Here is a 25,139-nt window from a genome sequence, read left to right on the forward strand (position 1 = left end):
TTGACATTACACTGGAAGTGTCTCTGTGTTGGGAAGGGATGTATAAAATATAAGGAAAACAAGTGACTAAATAAAAGTAAGGTTTACGAGGCAGTATTAACAATATAAATTAATGTAATCGTAACCCTTCCTGAGCTTATGTTGTGTTACTTTTTCCCATGTGGAATTGAGGTTTTATAAAAACATAGCTTGTGATTGTTGATGAGGTGGGAAGGAATATTCCTCCTTGGTTGTGGGACTTGCCACCCTTTTGCTGAATCAGTTGCAAAGTGTGCTCAAATGAAAAAAAGGAAGACCTTGTTTCCAGTTCTGTTTTCATCAGTAGATCACAATCACGGAAACAAGACTGTTTGAAACAAAACAACAAAAATACAAACAAAAACCAAAGTTGGGAGGAATGCTGGAGGGCTAGAGAAGAGCTAGTATGAGTGTGATTCCTGCCATTAATGGAGCTTGATAGGCTTTTGCTGACAGCTGTCCATTACCTAGTCACTGGTGTTACCATTAGTAAATGGACCATTCCTTTTTTTTGTATTAACTCTTTTATTTATATTAAAGCTATTACTATTCTATAAGGCATCTTAAAATGGCCTAGACATACTTGGCTAAAGTGGCATGGAATGTCTTGCAGTAAGATTAAGAACTTGGAAAATCCTTCTGGCACTAGTATCTATAATTCCTACTTTCTGCCTTCATGGTTCATTATCTAATTCAGTCTGTTATACAAAGAACATAATATGAAACCCATTTTTACTTTTTAAAAATTGATTTCTTTTTTAGTTTTTTTTTTTTTTAAAGTATATTGCAAACGACTTTAAAATTATTTTGAAGTATATTCCTGCTAGTGCATGCTGCATGCATACTTAACGTATGCCTATTACAAATGAGTTTATAATTGGTTTTCTGCATATAGTCCTTTGTAATTTCAGATAGTAGCATGTTCTGGGGGGATGTCACTGCTGCTTTGAACTAAATGTGTCATCTGAGCTTGAAAGCAAAGCAGGGTTAGATCTTGGTATGTTATCAGAGATTGTTCTAGGAGCTGGACAGGAAGTGGTATTGGTTGTCTTATATATAGTGCTGCTCTGAGTTATTTAGGAGATGAAGTTCAGGCATAGCCTTAGGGGACATTTGTACTCCCTGGGCATTTTTCTGAAAAGAGGGAAAATGAATTGCAGCCTGTCATGTGTTTCCATAAATATAAATAAAACCTTAGTCCAAATTTTGGTCTGGAGCCTGGTTACCTCTGGTATATCTAGATTCCTCCTTCAGACTCAGTTGGATATAATATTCTCTTGGATTCTGTGTTGCAAATCATAGAAAATATTATTTATGTATTTTTAATAATGCTGAAACTTCATTTCTAAGTTTGTTGCAATTTGGGAATGGGTACAATGATTCCTGATTTAATCCTTTGAAGTGATTGGAAAGTGTTAGCATGAAAATGATCCTGGTTAAGATTTGCTGTTTGCTACTTGGTTCCCTGTAAAGAAACAAAACTATAAACTGTTTTCTTCTCTTCTAGAACACACAGATCATTTGAAGTCTGTAAAAACCACTCATTCGGTCTTCAAATCTGCACAGTTCTACCTTCATCATCCAATGCCCATGTGTGAGAGCTACTTCCTGTCTAACAGTGAGCTGTCAGAAGACAGTTCTGGTATTGGACATGCTAGGCCTTCCTCAAGGGCTGTCTTACAGAATCAGAAAAAAGTACATCATCATCAACGTGTTTTCTCCATTTTTCACAAAAAAGATAGCGAAAATGAGTTCTTTCCACTCACTGCAGAAGGAGATTACAGCAAGAATGAGGATCTAAATGTTTGCACGTCTTTGGGGAATGAAATGTCAGGGAAGGACCTACTTCAACATGGCAGAAGAGAAGCAGAACAAAAGGCAGCTAGAAATTATCCTTTGCTGTTTAGCCAAACAACTTGCCTCAATGAGACTGTGGAGAAAGACCTACCACCGAGACACAGAACCCACTCTACTGGTAGCTTAGATGAACTCTGGATTAAGTTTTTGGAGTGCCAGAAGAGACACCAGCACCATAATTTTAGGAGTAATGGGGAGCTGTCCCTTGTTGAACGCCTTGATAGATTGGCCAGGGTCCTTCAGAATCCTATTAAGCATACACTAATAACAACAAAATCTGAAAAGAATGTTTCTGAAAGGGAAATAAAGGGGAGAGAGCAGAAGAAAATAAGACTGTCAGAAAAGAGCAAGTCTGAAAGTACCTTAGAGTCTAACGCAACACATGTTGAAGATTCAAGACCACGTATCACCTATGATAAAAATAGCCTTGTTAAGCTCAGGAAAAATAGGCCAGGAGGGAAAATTATCTGCCACATGAATAAAATCTTGGAGCACCAGCAGTACTTGGAAACTCCTAGTGACACTTCCTCGGAGACAGGGCTTAGTAGAGATCATGGCACCGTGATGAGTTCCACCACCTCAGAATCAGATGCGGTGACCCAAACAGAGATGGAAACTGCTACTCAGACTGAGGTGAGCAGTTCCATTTCGAGCATTGACACTGCCAGGCTTATCAAGGCTTTTGGGCATGAAAGAGTTCGGGTGTCACCAAGGCTCTCCCAGCTTTATTGTACCATCAGCCACCAGAAAATTTGCTCTGAGAAGTGGAACAAGGGAAGTGGCAAAGCATTGGATGTAGAATATCCAAAGGTTACTTCTGAGAGACACAGGAAAAGAAAAGAGATGCAGGTATGTGGTCAGCTAGACCAAAAAACAATTTTAACTAATCGTTATAGGAACTCTTAAACTGCTGTAGAATAGTAGAGTTTGTTAAATAATTTAAAATTTCCCAGAGTGTATTTATATGGTGTGTTTCTGTCTTTGATCTAAGTAGCTCAAAGAAGTCCTATGCCTTTTCCAGAATATGGATGGTTTAAAAAAGATTTTTATTAATATTTTTATTTATAATAGTTATTTAAAGGTAAAATGAAATGGTCATAAACTTTGCAACATTAGGACCATTAATATTAATTAATATTAATTCTGAGCACCTAATAACAAAAATAGGATCCAGCATTTCTTGCATGGTTGTAGTATTTAGAAGATTATTTTATTCCATATATTCCATTTATAAGACTAATCTTTCAATGTCTATTTGGACCTTAAAAACAACATGTAGTCTTTTGCCTGTTAGAATCACCCATGAGATAACTGATTGCAGTAATACTTCTATGAGAATAAGGTTCACTGTTACCAGTGCTCGATGTTGCATTGAACCCATGTGGCTTTAGAAAATAGTGTCTTTTATCTGCTGATGTAGTGTTCTTTTTAAAAATACATATAGACACATGACCCACCTCAAATAAGGAGTGAGCGAAAATTGATGGCAAAATGGCAAACTTAATTTTAAAATCCAAATTTTGGTAATTTCTGTGATACTTGGCAGAACAGAATCCAAGAGGTAGGGTTTTTTTTATTTTAGTTGCAAATATCTGTGGTTCAGTCACAAATATTTGCTTTATAGCAGAAGCCTTACTCCTAGAGAGACTACTGTACAAAGCTTTCAGACAAGTACTGCATTTTGTAGCTGTTTTTTATGAGAGCCTATTGTCAGCTCTGCTTCCAGAAAACTTGGTTACAGCTTTTTTTATTTATAGATGCTGAACCCATCCCAGAAGGCTTTTATCTATTCCAGTTTTTGTTATTTCTAAAGCACTCTTCAAGCTGCCATCTGGTAGCAGGTACAAAGCTAAAGGTTGCGCTATTTAGCTGCTGAAGGGCTTTGAAAGCACTGCACTGAATATTCTAGTCCAAATAGGAATGTGCGTGTCAATATTCAGTATTGAATGGCTGCTTATATTTATTTCTGTGGGCTGATATGCATGTGCATGTAAATGGCTTATCTTGTTTTTTTTTTTTTCCTTACTTTATACTTTCTTCCTTTTGCTGAGCACATATTCAAATTTGCGTCTGTTCTCTGAAAGAAGATACATATCTACTACATCTGTCTAGTACACTCTACTAGAGTTGAAATAGCTTTATTAAACTAAAAAACAGTTCTTGCCAGTATGCATGAGAGTAAAAATTGCCTCCTTTTAATGTTGAAATGAAATTATGTTTTGCATTGAAGTGGTGATAGCAGAGGTTCAATAAAAAAGGTAATAAAAAAAGCCTCTGTTCATTTCCATCGTGGCTGACGTTATGAGTTACTAATAGGATACTAATTGCTATGATCAAGGAAAAGAAATCTGTTTCATAATTAAAAATTAAATTCAGCAGAATTGCAGAGATTGGTTGCAGAGATCTGCACTGTTGGATTTGAAGCCTGGGGAAGCACTGTCAGTTAATTGCTGTTAATAAAGCAATAACCTTCTCTCTATTTTATATAACCAAAAAGCTTGTGGACTAGATGTGTTACACTTACAGAGCATATTCCTTTTTAAATGGCTGTAAAGTTATAACATGTCACAAAATTTAGATTAATTTGTTATAACAAAGTTGTGCTGCTTACATCCCTGCAGCTGGAACTTCTGTTGGCAGAAATGGTAAAGATGTGAAACTAGTGTTTTGCCTAAGCCATGATCTTACCACGTGTTTCCTTTTTCTTGTTTTTATTCAGTTTAGTTTTTTCCACATGGAGAACTTTGTGTAATGAGGATCTCAGGGTGAGAGAACTTCACATGTTTTGAAAGGAGTTTGCTCTTCTGTGCCAATGGGATAGAGCAATGTGAAATTAAAATGTGAATTTACGAAGCAACATGTTAATCTTTCAAGACAGTTTGTCCCTCCAGCAAACCTAGCAACCTTTAAAGGCTTCTGGGTAGGAATTTAGGATTCAGTTTAGATTTTTTTTGCCCTCTTTCTAAAGCAGAAATATTTCACACACTTTGCGGTCTTTCATGAAGCTACAGCTAACAAATGATCTTGCCCTACAGCAAAGGGTTTTTATAAGTCTGTCTTGTCAGGCCATGTTGTCTCATGAACTTTGGACAAGTAAACTGGAGGATGCTCAGCACTGTCCAGAATCTGATCACAGGCAAGTTCTTGCCTACAGTAACCACACAATCGTCTGACTAGAATGGGATGCAGAAAGTGCATTTGTGAGTGAGGATCAAGTCAAGGCTGACTGTTATGTGGCATAGCAATAAGAGACACTAATCAGCCTGTGATAAGCCTCTAAATAATAGTAGAATCAAGCTAAAACAAGTAAAGAATGATGGCTATAACTTTTTTTTGCTGTTTAAAACCTGCTTTCTGATAACTTTGGTTAGTATTTCAGGAATTTCTGTTCTCTTGCTTGTTTTTTTTTTTTCTAGAAGGCAATCTCCCTCTCATTGGATTCAACTTCTGCAAGTAGCAGTTCCTGGGGACCAAGCTCTGCTCTTAGTAACAAGCGACGGATACGGATGCTAAACAAAGGTATCCAGGCAGGTGAGTTGTTGAATTCCAGACTTGTCTTTTCTGTATTTCCTTCTGCTTCTCATCTCTTTGGAAACCGTTCTCCAAAGTCTGTTGCGTGTTTCTAGTCATGGGTGTGTACACAGAACATTCTTCAAATTCACTTCAAATGCTTTTAGAGAAAGATGTTAGGTTCTAATTAAAATGAGCCATTTCATTTCATTTCTTGGTGTGCTTGGGTAGTAGCAAGTTTTATTACTTATAAGTTTATCAACCTAAGCTTCTGATCCATTTCAATAGTAAAGGTGGACTAACTGTATTTTTTATATATTGTTTTCTCTGCAAGACATGTTACTCACAGAATACATTTTGTAGGCACATGCTATTTCAGAAAGCAACTGCAGTGTTTCATGTTTTTCTTGGTAATATTTTGGATGTTATATTCTATTTAAAACACAAACTGATCCTGGACTGGTACAGTCCTGCATTTGGGTTTTTTTGATGGCAATTATCAGTTTCTTCATTGCTTTCATTTACACACCAAGTTGCCATCATAAGATTAAGTAGTGGCTTTGTTTTATTCATCAGACATTATAACATATCAGACATTATTAGAAATATTTATTTATTACTGCTTTTTTGCATATGCAAGTGGATTGAATCAGAAGACTGTTTTCAAGGCTTGTTTTCAAGATCACATTATGACTTTTTGAATGTTAGTTGACACCTTTCACTTCATATGTTTCTGTTAAATATTTGTGGTGGTGTTTCTGTTAAATATTTGTAGTGCTGTGGGCAAACCAATCCTCTATAGCTAAAACATAGTTTTGGATGGGATGCACTGCATAAAACAACAGTTCCAGAAAAACCTGCAGTTCTGTTGTCCAAAAGGTAAAGCTGTGTGCTGACCTGCCAGTGTGTCTTTCAGCAGCAAATTTGAAGTTGACTCTTCAGAGAGTCCACTCAGGCCCCCAGTAAGGGCCATAGCCGGTTCAAGTTTAATTCCCACCCCCATACATATATGCTTGCTTTGCCTGGGGTGCTTGGTTTACACCACCTTAATTTTACTCAGATTATTTTATAGTAACAATCCTGAGTCACTATAAACTCCCTTTGAATTAGAAGTAGGAATATAAAAGATTTTCCCTTTGGAAGGTGGGAATAAAGAAAGTGATCCTTCAGCTTCAAAGTAAACATTGAGGGTGACCCCCTGAACTATGCATGTCACACATGCTGATGTTGAAGTACTTCCAGCTGCTCTGTAATAAGATGTTACTGCTTTGTTTTCAACTACAGGAGACTTGGAGATTGTGAACAGTGCAACTAAGAAAAACACTCGAGATGTTGGTTTGACTTTTCCTACCCCAAGATCTAGCCAGCCAAATCAACAGCCACAGGAACCCTGGCATTGTGTTGATGGTATTTTTGGAGAGTCAGATGGTATGGTCACAGATCATCAGGCAGCAGGAAGCAAGGATAAGCAGAAGGGACAGCCAGGCAATTTTTTCATGGAGAAAAGGACGAAAAGGAACAGGCTGCATTTACCACAAGGTCAGTCCAAAATACGCTTTCTCTGCAGACCAGAAAAGCTGCCCATCTCAACAGCAACCAGAAAAATATGTGAGAAGGATTAGCTAGGACACAGTAGTTTGTCACTAGTACAGTCAGTTCTTACTGTGTTTTTAATAAATGAATTTTAAATAAAAACACTATGTAAAGTGAGCTTTCTTCTGTTTAACATCTTTGTTGGCGACATGGACAGTGGGATAGAGTGCACCCTCAGTAAGTTTGCTGACGACGCCAAGCTGTGTGGTGCGGTTGACACACTGGAGGGAAGGGATGCCATCCAGAGGGACCTGGACAGGCTTGAGAGGTGGGCCCATGCAAACCTCATGAAGTTCAGTCAGGCCAAGTGCAGGGTCCTGCACCTGGGACATGGCAATCCCAGGCACAAACGCAGGTTGGGTGGAGAATGGCTGGAGAGCAGCCCTCAGGAGAAGGATTTGGGAGTGTTGGTGGATGAGAAGCTCAACATGAGCCGGCAGTGTGCACTGGCAGCCCAGAAAGCCAACCACATCCTGGGCTGCATCAAAAGAAGCGTGGCCAGCAGGTTGAGGGAGGTGATTCTGCCCCTCTACTCTGCTCTTGTGAGACCCCCCCTGGATTACTGTGTCCAGCTTTGGAGTCCTCAACACAGGAAGGACATGGACCTGTTGGAACGGGTCCAGCAGAGGGCCATGAAAATGATCAGAGGGCTGGAGCACCTCTCCTATGAAGACAGGCTTGAGAGAGTTGGGGCTGTTCAGCCTGGAGAAGAGAAGGCTCTGGGGAGACCTTATAATGGCCTTCCAGTACCTGAAGGGGGCCTACAGGAGAGATGAGGAGGGACTCTCTATCAGGGAGTGTAGCGATAAGATGAGGGGTAATGGTTTTAAATTTTCAATTAAAAAATTTAGAGGGAAGATTTAGATTAGATACTAGAAAGGAACTCTTTACTGTGAGGTTGGTGAGACACTGGAACAGGTTTCCCAGAGAAGTTGTGGATGTCTCGTCCCTGGAAGTGTTCAAGACCAGGCTGGATGGGGCTTCGAGCAACCTGTCTAGTAGGAGGTGTCCCTGCCCATGGCAGGGAGGTTGGAACTCGATGATCTTTAAGGTCCCTTCCAACTTTAACCATTCTATGATTCTAGTGCTCTATTATGATGGTGTCTTCAATGAAGGTGTTAGATGCAACCTAGAAAGTAATGGTAGTAAATAGGAAGCAAGGAATAATGCAAGGAGAGATGAATGAGATGGGAATCATGTAGATACTTCATTTTGATTTTCAAGGTAAGGTTCTGTTAAGCTCTGTGTAACTGATGACTGTAAGCTGTATTTACTGTTTCATGTTCTGAGGCTTCAAAGAACAAGTATTTTTTGGGAGTACTTGAGGGAAGATTGTGGAACGAGAAGAACTAGACTTGTCTCCCTCTTTTAGCTAGAGTTGCATTTTTGGGCTGATGGTGTAGCTTCCTGATCGGTGGTTTATTTGTTTATTTGGGTTTGGTCTTGGTGGGGTTTTTCTTGGTTTTTTTTTTTTTTTTTTTTTCAAATTTCCTGTCAGTCTTCATAATGTCATGATCAAACATTTAAAAATGTTTTCCTTAGTCATCATTGTTGTTGTTGTAGGGACAAATCATTCTCTCTCATACCGGTTTAATTTAGAAAATTTAGAATATCTCTTCAGAGTACTAGCTGATATATTCAAATCCCTTTATGTATGTAAACTGTGAGTAATCTAATTCTTGTATACGTATTTAAAATTTAGAAGATGTAAAGCATTTGATCTTCAAAAACATTATAAATAAACATAGGACTTGGAACAGCACAGAGGCTCCTTCAAAATGTGTAACTGCTGATAAGTAACTATTCTTTCTATAAAGAGAGAAACTTGCAAACTAAGCCATTTTGTGCCTTTTTAAAAGTATTGCTTGATAATGACTTGCTGGTTTTCTGACACTTGGCAAAGGAATTATTTTGAAACTACCAAAGGTGTCTGCTATGGAGTCCTGCTGTTATTAAACTAAAGTGAGTATTAACTGCAGTGTTGGGCCACTGATTGTGTTTAGGTAAGGGGCATGAAGGGCCATAGATGGAAAATAGGCATGCATATTATCTACAAATCTTGATTATCTTTTGTGGTCTTTTTAACAGGAATGTCATGGTTTGTCCAAGCAGAAGACTTGAAATCTGAATCTAGGAAAGAAAACCATTCCAATTCCTTTTCTGGTCCTAGTCCCTCTTGGTTTGAACCATTGACTAGCACAAAGCCTTGGAGAGAGCCTCTCCGAGAGAAGAACTGGCAAGAGCAGCAGCACATCAACATGACTCAGCCAGCAGTTCCAGAAAGACATGCTGAGAACAGGTCCTCACGACCATTCGTGAAGCTTACGCTACAGGTAAAGGCACTCTGTGCTGTAAGGCTGCTGGGATCTCAGTAAGATTTCAGGAGTAATACTGAATGTTGTATAAACACATTTTGTGCCTTTTTTTGGTGGTTTTCTTTTTTGTTGTTATTTCACCTTTATAATCAGTGGAAGTCAACATGTTACAGACCGCTCCTGCTTAATAAAAAAAATTAAAAAAAAAAAATAAATATAGCAAACCCAAGAAAACCCATGAATTTGTGAGTCCTGTTTGGTTATGTTAATCTGGCTTTCCACAATATGCTAATCTGTTTGAATTGATCTATATTTTAGGGCTTAAATAATTTTTCTTCAGGAACTAAAGGCTGACACAATGTCAAGTCATACTTGCTTCCATGTAGAAATAATTGTGTGATGTACATAGTATGTGACTAAAATGGGCTTTAATTCACACAGTGCAAACACTGTATGTGTGTATATATACATACACATGCATATACGGTGTACACTTCAGACCAGGTGTGATTACTCAACATCTGTGGAAAAATACAGATGTAGCATACAGAAATATTTTTGAAAAAGTTTGTACACAGCCAGTGAAATTTAAGTTAGGAAGTGCTAATTTAGGTGCACTTCAGAAGTTTCATTAAGTTCAGTTGCATCTGCTCATAATCTCAGGGAATGCTCTGTGATGGAAATTAAAGCGTGGCAAACAGAAGTATTAGGAGAATGGTTTTAAAATTCCACTTCTGATCCAAAATGAATTGCTCATGTTCTACGGGCTCAACTTTGTGAACTTTGCTATGCTTTTTTGAGAAGATATTTGTGTCCCTCTTGCCAATTATTTTAGCTTTTTTTTTCCTTTTTGGCCAGTTAGTTTTCTGTTTGTTGACATATAGGTTGTTAAATAAGATCTCTGAGGATCTACCCAGCATTAAGGATACAACATTTTGTATGTTATACCAAATACTACTTTGATGGGATTATTTTTCCATGCTTTGGTAATAGTGTTAAATATTTTGATTATTCCCTTCCAGTCAAAGGGAGACAGCCTGGCCACTTCAAACTTTGCTTTGTGTCATCCCATCTTAGGAGGCTCTTGCAGTGCATCGCCCTGATTTCATCTCCCGCTCTAGAGAGCGTGTGAAGCATCTGAAGCTTGTAATGGAGGAAAGGAAGATACAGAGTGTACTGCAGTCTGAACGAGAAGAAATATTTCATCCTCCAGAGAAGAGAAAGGGCTACAGGAATGCAAGCCACATGCTGTCCGACAGAGGTACCTCCATGATTCTGCTCTTTATGTTCTATGGGAATTAATGATTTTCTACGTTATACTTAAGGGTGTGTGTATTTTCAATAAAAGTGTTACAATTATTTAACATTATTGTCTATAAGAATCCAAAACTTATAAAGGAGTCACATTGTTGAAGTAATATTCTTCGTGAGAAGTAGACTTGTTCACCATTCTCTTATCTCAAAATTTTCTATTTAGGTTTTCTGATTAGAGAAAAGAGAAGAACAATTCCAAAGAGTGAAATGGTTCAAAGATCTAAACGGTAAGGTTAAGAAAATTTTGTTTCAGGTAGATAAGTGATCTGAGTAAATGGGTAGGAAAGATGGATGACTTGTATCTGCAGTCAAAGAATTCATCTTTTTCAGTGCAAGATGTAGGCATTTTATCAGAGGGAGAAAGCACCTATTTAGAAAATCCAAGAAACAAAATCATTTTTGAAAAATGATTTCTGTAACTAAACCTGAGTTTTCTGCTGCAGTATCTGCCATTCAAGAACTGCAGCAAACTGTGCAAGTACTGGATCCCAAAAGGAGCAGAAATGTAGGATGTGGGCCACTGGAGCATCTGTATAGCTTTAAACATTAACAAACTAGGTAATTGGTGCAGGAAGTGAGGAATCATTTCACCAAATGAAAGTACCTTTACGTAAGAAATAACTACCCTCAAAGGAATATGGAAGATTTTACCCTTGAAGAAAACCACCTTATGATAGATTTTGCCTTATTTTTGACTCAAGCAATTCATATATAAAGTGCACACTAGCAGTGTATTAAAGATTTGAAACACCTGTGCTACAAAGAGAGCATGTGAAGATAGAATAAAAAATGGAGTCTATTGCAGCTGTATTCTGAAATGGTAGTGGGGTTGAGAGGAGGTGGTTTGGAAGAGTACCAGTTGAGAAACAACATAAATACTTAAAAGTAAACTAGAGACTCATAAAATCATCTCTGATAACTTGTAAAGTTACATAAAAATACAATGATACTGTAAGTTATTTAAGAGTCAAAACCAAACAAAGGTCAAGAGTATACTCTGAGGCAAGGGATATTTTAGTACTTGGGATTTCAGTATATATGTAAGTGCTTTGTTGCATTGAAGTTTTGGAATGTACATGCTATGTGGAGGGAAGGGTTTGTGCTATGTGAAAGGGACAATGCTGTGGGCCAGGACTGTTTCACAGCATCTTAATCATTATTAGCAGTGGGATGAAGTGCACCTCAACGGTTTTGCAGGTGATGCCAAAATGGGAGGACCAGTCAGTATGCTGGAGAGTAGGTCTGCAGTTTCTAGAGATCTCTGCAGGCTGGGGGAAAGGGCCAAGGAGAATCTCACAAAGTTTAACAATGACAAATACAAAGTCTCTCCTTGGGACAGAACCCTTCTATCCCTCAAGGACACCCCCCTTGGCAGTGTTTGAGGACAGATTGTCCGTGGAGACAAGGAAATATTCTTTTTATGAAGAGGATGGTGAAGGGCTGGACCAGGACCCACAAAGGATTCGGGTTCAGGTCAGTTGGACTGGGAGATTGATGAACTCCTGTATTTTCAGAGACTCTGACTTCATAGTAAATGAAGTCAACAGGACTTCTATGGAGACTGATTCAGGCAGTCACACTTGATGACTTTTTTTTTTTTATTCTTGCTGCTGTCATACTCCAGCTCTCAGTTGGAGCCGAGAAGTAATTTATTCTGTACCATTCTTTTGAAATCCACACCTATAATGAATGCAGAAGTTTTTTTTCTTATTCTCTGTGAGGATATAAATGGAATTTCTCATGGCAAATTGGCTAGCGGTAATGAAAACAGTTTTCAATTAATTTACCTGCAATTCTGCATTGCCCACTTCATGTTCTAAACATTTTTATGGTGGGATGATTTGTGAGGGGAAAATCTTGATCTTCCATTGAGGGGAGCCCTTGAACAGTGAAAGCCTTCAGAGAGTGGTGAGATGGTAGCAAAGCAAAACTCCGAATCTTGGAGGTATCCCCCCATCCAGTAACACATGCATGGACCTAGCACCTTCTGCTGCCCTCCAGCAAAGCATGAGAGGAGTAAAATAAACATCAAAATGTGATTTATTTCCTTTTTTTCTATAGCCGTAATGTGGGTAGTGACATTTTTAGAGAAGATGATCTCCTAAGAGCAGGTGCAGACAGAGTAGGAAAACAGGGATTCACAGGAAAGTAGGTGTCTGGAAGAATAACCAGATTATTGGACGAGGGAAAGGCTGTTGATATTGTATACCTGGACTTTCGAAAAGCATTCGATACTGACCCCCATACAATTCTTGTGGAAAAACTGGCTTCACACGGCCTGGATGAGCATACGATCTGCTGGGTCAAGCAATGGCTGACTGGAAGGTCCCAAAGAGTGGTGCTCAATGGATTTAAATCCAGCTGGCGGCCAGTCACAAGTGGTGTGCCTCAGGGCTCAGTGTTAGGACCATTTCTGTTTAACGTCTTTATTGATGATCTCGACAAGGACATAGGGTGTATCATCAGCAAGTTCGCAGATGACACCAAGTTAAGCAGGAGTGTTGATCTGCATGGTGATAGGGAAGCTCTACAGAGAGACCTAGATAGATTGGATCATTGGGCCAAAATCAATGGCATGAGTTTCAACAAGGGCAAGTGCCAGGTTCTGCACTTGGGCCACAATAACCCCAAGCAGCGCTACAGGCTTGGGGAAGTGTGGTTGGAAAGCTGCCTGGAAGAAAGAGACCTGGGGGTTCTAATTGACAAGCGGCTGAATATGAGCCGGCAGTGTACCCAGGTGGCCAAGAAAGCCAACGGCATCCTGGCTTGTATTAGAAATAGTGTGACCAGCAGAAGTAGGGAGGTGATTGTGCCCCTGTACTCAGCACTGGTGAGGCCACACCTCGAGTATTGTGTCCAGTTTTGGGCACCTCAATACAAGAGAGATATCGAGGTGCTGGAGCGAGTGCAGAGGAGGGCAACGAACCTGGTGGAGGGCCTGGAGAATAAATCATATGAAGAGCGGTTGAAGGAGCTGGGACTGTTTAGTATGAGGAAGAGGAGGCTGAGGGGAGACCTCATCACTCTCTACAACTACTTGAAAGGACACTGTAGAGAGGTTGGTGCTGGTCTCTTCGCACAGGTAACTAATGACAGAACGAGAGGGAATGGCTTCAAGCTCCAACAGGGTAGGTTTAGACTGAACATTAGTAAGAATTTTTCACAGAAAGAGTGGTCAGGCATTGGAATAGGCTGCCCAGGGAGGTGGTTGAGTCACCATCCCTGGATGTGTTTAAGAGCCGTTTAGATGTGGTGTTGGGGGATATGATATAGGGGAGAACTTTGTAGTGTAGGGTAGATGGTTGGACTCGATGATCCCAAGGGTCTCTTCCAACCTGGACGATTCTATAATTCTATGATTCTAAGTGCAGTTGGTGGTGGTTTGGGTTTTTTTTCTTCTTTCTTTTGGTGTTGGATGTGTATTTGCTTGCTCATCAATTCCACTGTGAAGTCTAATGGACTGGTAAACACATTTGTGTGCAGGACTGTAGAAGCTACAAATGTGTATGGCTCTCCCTAGCTGATGCTGGTGAATTAGACAGGAGATAAAATTTAGCACTGAGGTTTGGATTTGATCCTTGCTTTCTTGATTCTGCCTACTTACGTGTTATCATAGAGCTTATGATGACTATGTTTTCCAGCTAACTTCTTATCCTTCTGTCCTTTGAAATATGCAAGTGACACCTAACTTGTACTGACTAAATAACAAATGGGTGCAAACTGATGCACATTTGCCTCTGCCACTTCTCTTGCCAGTCTGAAGTATTACTTATTTTCCTGTACCAAGTCAACTGTCAAAGATGCCCCTCCTGGCTGGTGGGATGTATTGATTTGCAATGTTCAAAATGGAGTGTGTTGCAGTACTTTCAGATAACACGAGTTGAAGGCATAGATGTGTTTAAAAACATTCAAAGTGCCAACAGTAATTATGCGAAGATATGATACTGACATAAGAATGAAATATTCTCTAAAAGCGTACAGAATCACAGAATCGTCATGGTTGGAAAGGACCTCTGAGGTCACCGAGTCCAACCATACACACACAAAAACCCTCTACAATCTCAGCCATTAGAGCATGCCCTGAAGTGCACATCTACACGTTTCTTAAATACCCCCAGGGATGGTGACTCAACCACCTGCCTGGGCAGGCTGTTCCAGAGCCTGACCACTCTTTCAGTAAAGTAATTTTTCCTAATATCATTGCACTGTTGTATCTGTAACAAGCTGGTGGGTTTTTTTTTTTTCCTATTTGCTGATTATCAAATCAGCATGTTGAGAAAGGAGTATAGCAAGATCTCTCTTGCATGAAATATTATAGGACTGAAATTTTTGAACATCATTCATTTCCACCTCCTGTAAACTGCAGTGGTTTTGAAGCTGCATATTTCTTGGTAATCACTGTCACGAAATTAGTAAAGCTTTATTATCTTAGAGGAAGATATGGGGAAGGCAGTGTGATCAGTACACTGCCATCATAGGTGTCAGGTTCCTCCTTTAGATGTAAACCAGACTAGAATAGTGCACTGACTGTACTGAGCACCAGTCTCCTATTCAGTTCAAAGCATCCCTTGCTCTTTGGTTCTGGTATGGGAGAAGTTCAGCACTTTAGAAGAGAAAGCATTCACCTAAACAGGGCAACACTGTTGAATGCTGAAAATAGTGAATTTTTGAAAAGATGCCTAAATAGCTTAATCAGATTATTCTTGTAATAAGGATTTTACTATTGATGGATAAACTTATCAGCATAACCATTATGGAAAAGCAATGGGGCTGTTCTGTACTGAAGATATTGAAGCTCTGCCTTTTGCAGCTGGATAATTGTAGCAGCTCTATGGTCATTTTAATGTTATAAATATTGCTTTTAGGAGTTGCTGCTTGTAAGTGAAAGGCATTATGGAATGTGGGAATTTCCGGTATCACAACTGCTATGTATTCCACATTTTCCCTGTGTGACACCCAGGGAAACCCCCAAATAAATTTTTCTATGATGTGGTTGGCCAGTGGCTTTTAACAGAATGTGAATGTAAAACAGAGGATGGGTTTTTTTAATATCAGTAAGTTACTTCCTTCCAAGTCACTATTTTTGACTTTTTGTATTTACACTTAAGGATCTATGACCAGCTGCCAGAGGTGCAGAAGAAGCGAGAGGAAGAGAAGAGAAAAATGGAATACAACTCATACCGTCTGAAAGCACAGCTTTACAAAACGGTAGGTATTCTGGTCAAGTATTTATACTGGAACATTTTAGAATTTTTTTTCTTGAGGTCACAAGCATTATAGTAAGATTTACTAAATATTAATTCTGTGGTATTTTGCAACTTCTAGGTGTTTAGGATATATTAGCATTTAATCATGGTCAAAGCAATCAAGCTTAACAAAACTTGGAACAATAAAATCCCCCTACCTAACTTAAAATCCTCCCAGTACCTACATGTGGCATATGGAAAAAAGATAAGGAAGCATGCTCTTCGTTAAAGTATACAAAAAAAGTCTTGTGCAGAGTCTTGAGGGCATAATAGAGGGGTCATGGAACATATTTAAAGAAGGTATTCTGTGGACAGGCTCTTTGAACTGAAAGCTGCTGGTTTTACTCTCATGTACCTTTCCTGCAGATGTATTTAGTGTACATAATTCACAACTAACTTCGCAACCGTAGTTAACAAAGCCTGGAGTCGTCATTCTTAATTTTGCTTCAGTGGAGAACTGGCAGTCCTGGTGGCAATTTGTTAAATTTGGGAGCTGTGGATTTCATGATTGTTCAGCTGATAGCGTGATCTTGCATCTGTCTGGCAAGCTGTAAACTAAACCAGTATCCCTAAGCATGGGTGTGACTGACTTTGAACCACAAGCACTTGTCCAGCAGTTCAAGACCAATTTCTGTGCTGGGGCCTCACCACACAACCAGCAGGAGAGCAAAGGTGGGGTGAGGACTGCAGGATTTTGGTAGGCAGGAGAAAGAAACAGTGGGGTTGATTTGCTGAGTTACTCTAGGACTGAATCCTGGCTCATTCTGCCATGAAGCAGTGAGATACCTGCAGGGAACTGCTTCTATCCCAGCTAACAACTGCTGCTTATGCTTTTCCTCCCTGGCTGTACAAGTTGTGTAACATTTGTTTAACAGAGAGACACAAAGCACAGATTTAATTAATGGTAGAAAGACTGAAGAACCCTGTGCTAGAGACTCCCCTGGGTTAAGCATGATATATAACAAAGAAGAGTCTTCTGTTCTTATGCCCTCCCATGTGCACACAATTTTCTAGTATTTCTGTGTAACAAGCAGTATGAATTTATCCACAATGATGTGATAAATGTCCTGATAAAACAGAGAAGGCCCACTTGTCCCCTCTGAGAAGTGTCTCTCCAAAACTGACCAGTGTATCATTTTTTGAGCTGTTCTAGGCATTCATATGCTTAAGCTTTCTTTTAAGACTTAATAAGAACTAAAAGATGAGAAACAACAGTTTGCATTACAAATACTGAGGTTCTAACCTGAGTTACCTTCTCGCTCTTTAACTAACCCATATACCATAGAACATAGCCTTCTGGAGATCTCTGGCAGCAGGCAATAAACTGCATTAAAAGCCTCAGTGGTTTAAGGACATGCATTAAAAATTAAAACTGATTTGTTTTCCTCTGCATCTTAATGTTGCACTTCCGTTTTCGCATTGCAACCCTTTCCTGGCTGAGTTGTCTTACCAGAGCTGGAATAATGAGTTTAGTAATTTTTTGGGAACAGCAGTAATTGGATTTTAAAAGTCAGGGCTCATAACGCAATGCATTATTCAGAAAACCTACCTAATCTGATTGTGGGCATTTACCAGTAGAATTACTTGAATTTGATGATACGCTTTTGCAGGGTATATTCAGGACATATTTTTTTCACTAATCCGAGAGTCTCAGATGCCGATGCAGTAAAGTCTTAAGAGTTAATGAATGCTGGCAGTTGTTGACTGAAGTAGCGTAGTCAGCTGGAAGCAGAGAGGGAATCAGATCAGAAGTTTTGTATATAAATGTGTTTTTGATTGGAAGAGGGATGATGATTCATTGCAGTAAATATTGTAATCTTTTTGTCTTTGATGATGCAGAATAGCTGTAGTGAGTAGCTGTAAATACAGTGAATGGTTTGTTTAGAATTTGGTTAATGTGTTGCTGAGAGCATCAGTTTCTAAGCGGATCTGATTGTGCATGAAAAAAAAAGGCCACAGATTTTGTGGAATGACTCCAAAGATGACACAGAGTATTAGGAGAAGAAAAAGGCTGGTACAAAAGCTAGACTGAAAATGTGTGTAAACTAGGGTTGTATCATTTAAATGATCTGTAGTACTGTATCTCTCATAGTGAAAGGTTTGTGGATTGCTGGTGAAGAACAGCAAATCAGTACTTTGGAATAGATCTGACTTATTTTAATTGCAGTCACCTAGAGGAGTCCTGTTGTGCCTTATACAAACCTACCAGGGGACAGTTCCTTCCAAGATCATTTGGCATGTATCCAGACAAAGCTTGGGAAAGGAGAGGGAGGCAGACAGTCAATTGCCTTGCTCAAGTTTGTCTGTGGGTCGGTGGTGGAGGTCGAGCATAGTACTTGTATTCTCTGACTCCTAGATCAGTGCTTCGTGGCATGACCTATCCCTAGTGAAACTTTTGTCCTGCATTTTTTGGATTTTGACAGGCTAGCAGTGGACATCTTGATGGGGAAAGGATGTACTTACTCATGCTCCAGCCACTCCAGAGTGCAGTTTAGTAGGTTAAACTGCTGGCAAAAGTGTGTGCTGAGGCATCCTGTTCTGGAATGTCTGAGGCTTATGCTTGTATTTTCTTGGCTGACTTCCTACTGTGCAAATGTTAATACCTGGCAGAGGAGCCAGGAGTGAAACAGCTGGGCAAGTGGGGGATGTCTTAAACTGCCAGGCCAATTTTCTTGGTGAAGGAGAGTCTGAGCACTTACTCTCTCCCAGCACCTGTGGCTGAACACTTTGTTGTAATAGGGAAGTGTGCTTATATCCTAGGTTTATTACATTTCAGCCACAATGTAATATGGCGCCGGGACACCGGTTGCTTTTATTTCTGTCACTGATACCAGAGGAGTAGACATGTAAAAGTTAAACTAGGCATACACCTCACTAATAGCAGTACAGCTGGCTCTGAGGATGGGATTATCTATCAGTACAGTATGCACGCTGCTTCTACAGGGCGTTGAGGCTCACAGGTTAAGGGTGATTAAAATTAGGGAAAGGAAGCAATGAATTAAACATGTATTCACACTCATATCTGTACGTGCATGAATGTGGACAAGTGTTGTTTGCTGAAGCATCCTCACATCAGAATTTAAAGGTATGTTAGGTATAACTGCATATTGATGTAATTTTTGGGCTGATGCTTCAGAATTAAAATGAACATCTGCTTCTTAGAAATGTATTGTGAGGAGAAAACAAACAGAACTGTATGTTTCCAGTGTGAGCAGTGACAGCTACTATGTGGGACATACTGCTCTCTGCAGGCAGTGTGTCTCTCCTCATTAGATGTAGGGAACGAAGAATAATGATCTTAGTAGCCAGATTGAGGGATGAGATGAAACTGAGTTTATTTGGTGCAAAATAAGCCTCCAAATTAGTGAATGTATGTGGACAAAATTTGCTTACATTTTGTAAAGTACAAGTGAAAATGCTCATACGGGACATCTGAGAAGGGTGGGCTGTCAGTGCTTGTTTTAAGGCATTTATGTGCTACAGTGGCAATTCAGGGCAATGCAGTGGGAGGTGAAGAGAGGATGAGAACAGTTTTGTTAGCCCTGAGTGAGGATGGGATCTGTGTAAGGAAATAGTATAGACTCATATGTAAGAGAAAACCTATCAAAATTCCAGTGCTCAAAAGCGACTGAGGGTCATATAGGCATTCTTAATTTTTCTAATTGTTAAATACTTAACTTTGCTATCTTAATAAAGATATTTTTATCACAGGATGCACGTGGGTCTGGCTGATGTTCTGTCCCAGTATCCCTTTGCTTTTGTACTTTTAATTTCAAATAGAGCATAAAATCATACCAGTCAGATAAGGGAATGGTGCATGCCCTTTAATTTTGAAAACTTTAGTCAAGACAGATTTCTGGTCTGATGGCAGCATAAATCAGAACTCTTTTAACCCCAGTGAAGTGAAAATGAATTTTATGAGTTTATCAGATAAAAATTTGTCCCATTAGTGAGGCTTTTCCATTAGATCTAGTGAGTTTGTAATTTTTGTAAGTAGGGAGCGTGGGAGAAACCTCCTTAAAGCTGATCCCCCTTAAATCAATATATTGATTTATATTCTTCCCTCTGCCCCTTAAAAAAAAATATATATATTAGCATTCAGGAACACTAAACTATTTTATTTATGGATGGCACGTGTCCTTTAGAGTCTATGCAAGATAGGGGCCACAAGGTGTCACTACCCCAAAGGAAAAAGCAAATGCTTCTAGACATGTGAAACTGAATTGCACTTTGCTTGCTGCTTTACAGTAATTTTTGTTTAATGTTTGTTTTTCATCCCCTTGGCTACCTTTTCCCTCCTGTCAGCAACAGTTAGGTATTTTTGTTTTGTAGTCACTTCCTGGAAGTGGAGCAAAGAGGGGAGATAGCAAACCCAGAGGGCAATTAGATGCTTATTAGATTGCAAAAGGGCCTGTGAGCTGTAAGGACTATTCAGAGGTTTTGTGGTGTGAGGCATATTGAACCTTTCTGAGGCTTCATGAAGTACTGGGGACAGATTCTGTGCTGAGATAAAAAGTAGAAAAGCTGCTGACGTGTATATTTATGTATGTAAGCAGAGTATATTCTGTATTGATATATATGCTATATATAGTATGTGTACATACTATATACACGCATACTGCATACTCTGTATGTGTGGGTATAAAGAGCTGAGCTGCATGTTGCATTCATCTGGGTGATGCAAAAGGTCACATCAGGTAATGGCTGTATCATTCCCACTGCTGTTAGTAATATATCGTTACCCAAAGCTCTTACTTTTACCATACAGTTCTATAAAGCTATGTAATATGTATCACAGAATGATAGAATAGTTTGGGTTGGAAGAGGCCTTTAAAGTTCATCTAATGCAGCCCCCCTGCAGGGACATTTTCAACTAGATCAGGTTGCTCAGAGCCCTATCCATCCTGACCTTGAATGTTTCCAGGGATGGGTTATCTACCACCTCTCTGGGCATCCTGTTCCAGTGTTTTGCCACCCTCATTGCAAACAATTTCTTCCTTGTATCTAGTCTAAATCTACCCTCTTTTAGTTTAAAATCATTACCCCTTGTCCTATCACATCAGGTTCTGCTAAAAAATTTGTCCCCATCTTTCTTATAAGCCCCCTTTAAGTACTGAAAGGCCACTATAAGGTCTCCCCAGAACCTTCTTTTCTCCAGGCTGAACAACCCCAACGCTCTCAGCCTTTTCCTCATAGGAGAGGTGCTCCATCCCTCTGATCGTTTTTGTGGCCCTCCTCTGGAGGTTACCTCTTTTGATTCTGTTCAGAAAACTTATTAATAATATCTTCATGCTTAGCATTTTTGATGTTTAGAGGAATAATACTCATCTCTCTTGCTTTGTTTTTATTTTTCAGAAAATCACCAACCGTGTCTTAGGGAGGAAGGTGCCTTGGAACTGATAAAGATCTGTTCAAATGAAGGTGTATTGTGGTTATTAAAAGTGCAGCGTAAAGCAGATTGTGATGTCAAAAAGATAATGCAGTAAATACTTGTGCAGTGTATGTTTTGTGGTATTCACTTTTGTCATTTTTGTGCCTATATAATCTTGCTGTATTTAAGAATCAATAATTTGATATGAATGACAGGTTTTTAAATAAATGGCTGGGTTTTGTAGTGGTGTTATGCACTTCCAAAGTAAACATAGTTTGGAAGTACTCGGTTCATAATATATTTATAACTACCTGATTGGAACAGCAGTTTTATATATTTATTTTAAACTGTTTTTCACAATTATTTTTTTATTTTTTTATTTCCTATCTCAATGTAGAAAAGTTACTTGTTTTGTAATGCAAAAACCCCTTAAATAAATAACATCAGATCAGTTTGTAGTAGCTGGTGCAGCAATCATGAAATGCATCTTCGCTGTCCCTGTGGTCAACTGTCCTGGTTTGGGATGGAGCAGAGCCAACTTTCTGTTCAGTGAGAGAGGCTCTCACTTATCCTTGTTGCTGTGGCAACCGGGGTCAGCTGATGGGGTTGTTTACCCCATGGAGGGTTCACACCTGTGGGGAGGTATGAACAGGTCGGGTGACCCAAACTGACCAGTAGGGTATTCCGTCCCATCATCTGTGCTCAGAATAAAAGCTGGGGGATCAAAGGGGTCAGGTTGGCGCTTCTTCAATGGCTTGGCCTCTTCAATGGCTCTCTTTCTTCAATGACGATGTCTGAAGAGGACCCTGTCTGTTACCGGGAATCCAGTTCCCATCCGTTGCTGAGTCCAATCTGGGCCTTCCCCAGTGCCTGCCTGTGACATCTCCCTGGGAGCTTGATATGATTTTGTATATATTGTATCTATTTCATTATTTCCTTTTTATTTTATTATTATTATTTCATTAAAGTAGTTTATTTTTTCCTAAACTCATAAATCTCTTTAACTCTCTTCTTCCTTTCCTTGGAGAAAGAGGTGGGGGAGAGCATCTGGTCTTGTCATTGGCCAATCTGGCCCAAACTGCGACATCTAAAGAAACCGGGCCTTAGAAGGTAACTGTAATGGCTGTTTAAACTGTTGTTATTAGCACCTGAAAGAGTGAAGGAGTCACGACTTCACTGACCTTTCCCTTGGTTTGCTATCTTTCTGTATGAACCAGGAGTCTAATTGAAATTTTTTATGATGTTGGGAATTTTTAAGCGTTGCCCTGGGAGAGTCCCCTTCTCATCATTATATGCTTGCATGCTGGCAGGATACTTGGTTATACACTTAACTAGCATCACCGTTGCAAAAGATGAAATACGGAGATTGTGTTCTTGGTGATAGAAGCCTGAAGTCTCAGTTTCATTTCTTATCACAATAGAGCTCATCCGATGTGTAAACAGGAAAAGGCACCTGAGGAAAAAGTAAGTGGGTGCGAACAGTGGTTTCCTATTTTCTGTACTTAAGATGTTCATAGAAATTTAGTTCAAGGAGCAGCTGTTAACAGTACACCCAATTCTGCAGAGGTGAGGCAATGCTCAGATTTTGACCTCTTGTGTTCACTAAGGATTTCACAGAACTTCTTTCACCCCTTGGCTGAGCCATCCAGTGGTGGTCATGGTCCAGCTCTGCCAATTACCCCTGGAGTTCACATTGGGCTGTAATGAATCAAATCTTCAAATGATGGGAAATAATGTGATGCCCTTGAAGGTCAGTAGAGCTACACTGAATTACACTGAACAAAGATTTGGCATAGTATTTTTCAAACTGTGTCCTGTGCTGGTGGTACCACATGCTGTTAAAGCAGCTGTTATATCCTACCCCAGAGTCAAGTGTGAGAATATATGTGGGTGTAAGACTTTATATTTTATCTGGATGTACTCTTCTTATCAAAATAGCATGCAAAAAAACCGCCAGCCACCATAAAATCACAATCTAATATGTTGGAAGGTCATATCTGGTCTGGTCTCAGAAATCGGAAGTTAAAAGTGGAGGTTAAAAATAATACAGTATCACATGGCTGCAATAAATCAGCTCAGAGAATGGCTTATCTCTTTAGACCTTTCCACTCTTCAAAACCTGTTTTTTACCTATTTGCTCCCTCCACTGTCTTGTCCTTGGGATCAGTTTGGATGCAAGTTACTGCTTTGCTTTTGCTCTTCTGGAGATAGAAAGCAGCTCTGTGTGTCGCTGAACCAGAAAGTGCTATACCTTGCTGGTACTGAGATTTCTCATGCCTTTCCCTGATATATGTATGAATAGACTTTTTTCTTTGTGACAAGAAATTCAGTTGTTTCAGAGTCATGACAAGGAGTTGCCTCACTAAGGAAGAAGTATTTGCTTCTGTTAAAAAAAAATTCTGTTTGGGCACGCTTTGATATATCAGAACGCGTGCTCTGAAAATTATGCTTGGATATTTTACCCTGGTCTTGAGCCACACAAAAAGTTTACACTCTGCTTTATGAAATATTATAAAGCAAACATTCTCTTTGCTTTGCACACAGTGAGGAGAAAAGAAAGTTTTGTCAAGGAACAGTATGAGATTGTTTGTTTGACTTTCCTCCCCAGAGGAGTGAGCACCTGCAATTCCAGATGAAATCGGGAGGAGCTGCAACTTCTCAGAACTTCTGAAAATTAGGTCCTGGGTGGCCAGGTTTAAAGGAGGCAGGTCTCCTCCTCAGCCCTGTGCTCTAACAGCGTTATCATCCATCCTTCTCTTGATTTCCTCATGAGGGATGCTAGTGACACTGACTCACACCCGTTCCACTATCATTCCTTGTTGTCAGCAGGTCAGATAAAGCTTGTGCTGGGTGCAAAGCATCCGATGTTTATAGTTCCGTGGAAGGAGGCTGTTGACATTTGGAGTCATTGGTTCCAACACACAAAACTTCTTTCCAAAAACTCAGGAAATTATGCTTGTCTTGTGTTGATTCCAGAGTGGAGTCATCTCTCCTTACTCCACTGCTATACAAAGACTTTTAGGGTAAAAGTTCTGCAAATCTTGGGAAATTTAAAGAGGGCAGAACTATTTTTTTTTTTTTTTTTTTTAACCCTACAGGAGCAGGCTTTTGTTATCAGTTAATCGGAAATGTGCTTTGATCAGCATTTGCCACTCCCACCCTGCACCATGATTATTGTGTGGATGCCAAATGTGTGATTGAGTCTCACCAAAAGGCCAGTTATCGTAGCTACTATCTCAAAGGCTCTGGGAAAGGGCAGCATGGTTGTCTGCTGAGTTGTCTCCAGAAACCGAAGGCAGCTTTGATGTAGTACTGTCATTTGTTCATCGCCAAGTGCACAGAATGGCTGGTCTTTGGCTTTGGACTGCCTGTAGATGAGCTGCCTATGAACTGAAGTTGAAGTCAGAAGAGTGATGGACGTGAGGGTGAGGTGGATGAGGCAAGGAAACCTCAGAGAAGAGGGGTGTAAAAAAGCTACTCCATGCTTTGAAAGGTTCCTTATTTTAAAATAGGAGGCTTGTTAGCCCTTCAGAAACACCTTCTAGTTCCTCTTTCATGATAATTTCCGCTAGTTGTACCTTTTGTATTCCATCCTGATGGACCTTTTATAATAACATGGAAAGTCCTTTGGTTCTTGGTAGATGTTTTTGGAGTCCTTTCTATGGAGAACCAGTCTCAAGTTAGAGTTCTGCTGCATCAGGCAGTGATGGCAGAATGCGTGAGGAGCTTGAGCAGATGCTGTTTGGGACACGTTCTCTCATTATGGGTAACTGGAAAGATCACCATGGAAACTAATTGCAAGGATGATGTAAAAAAAAATATGTTGATGTGTGGAACCTCCTTGGAAAAGGAAAGTTCCCCACAGAATATAGTGGTGTTACTGTGCATGTCTAGATACGGCCTGGTCTGGAGAGG

At 39.7% G+C, this 25,139-nt stretch overlaps 1 protein-coding gene across 1 annotated transcript in view; it reads left to right on the forward strand.

The window, feature by feature from the left end:
- LOC141464991 (centrosome-associated protein ALMS1-like) overlaps positions 1-21,684 on the forward strand; it is a 29,570-nt gene extending 7,886 nt beyond the window's left edge. Inside the window, exons 4-11 of the mRNA XM_074148167.1 lie at positions 1,526-2,724; positions 5,292-5,406; positions 6,670-6,924; positions 9,067-9,311; positions 10,371-10,554; positions 10,771-10,834; positions 15,716-15,815; positions 21,209-21,684. Coding sequence (XP_074004268.1) covers positions 1,526-2,724; positions 5,292-5,406; positions 6,670-6,924; positions 9,067-9,311; positions 10,371-10,554; positions 10,771-10,834; positions 15,716-15,815; positions 21,209-21,253 — 2,207 coding nt within the window. The 3' untranslated portion in view covers positions 21,254-21,684. The remainder of the gene's footprint in view (positions 1-1,525; positions 2,725-5,291; positions 5,407-6,669; positions 6,925-9,066; positions 9,312-10,370; positions 10,555-10,770; positions 10,835-15,715; positions 15,816-21,208) is intronic.
- The last annotated feature ends 3,455 nt before the right edge of the window (positions 21,685-25,139 follow it).

The sequence above is a fragment of the Numenius arquata genome, chromosome 5 (assembly GCF_964106895.1).
Source record: "Numenius arquata chromosome 5, bNumArq3.hap1.1, whole genome shotgun sequence".
Lineage (NCBI taxonomy): Eukaryota > Metazoa > Chordata > Aves > Charadriiformes > Scolopacidae > Numenius > Numenius arquata.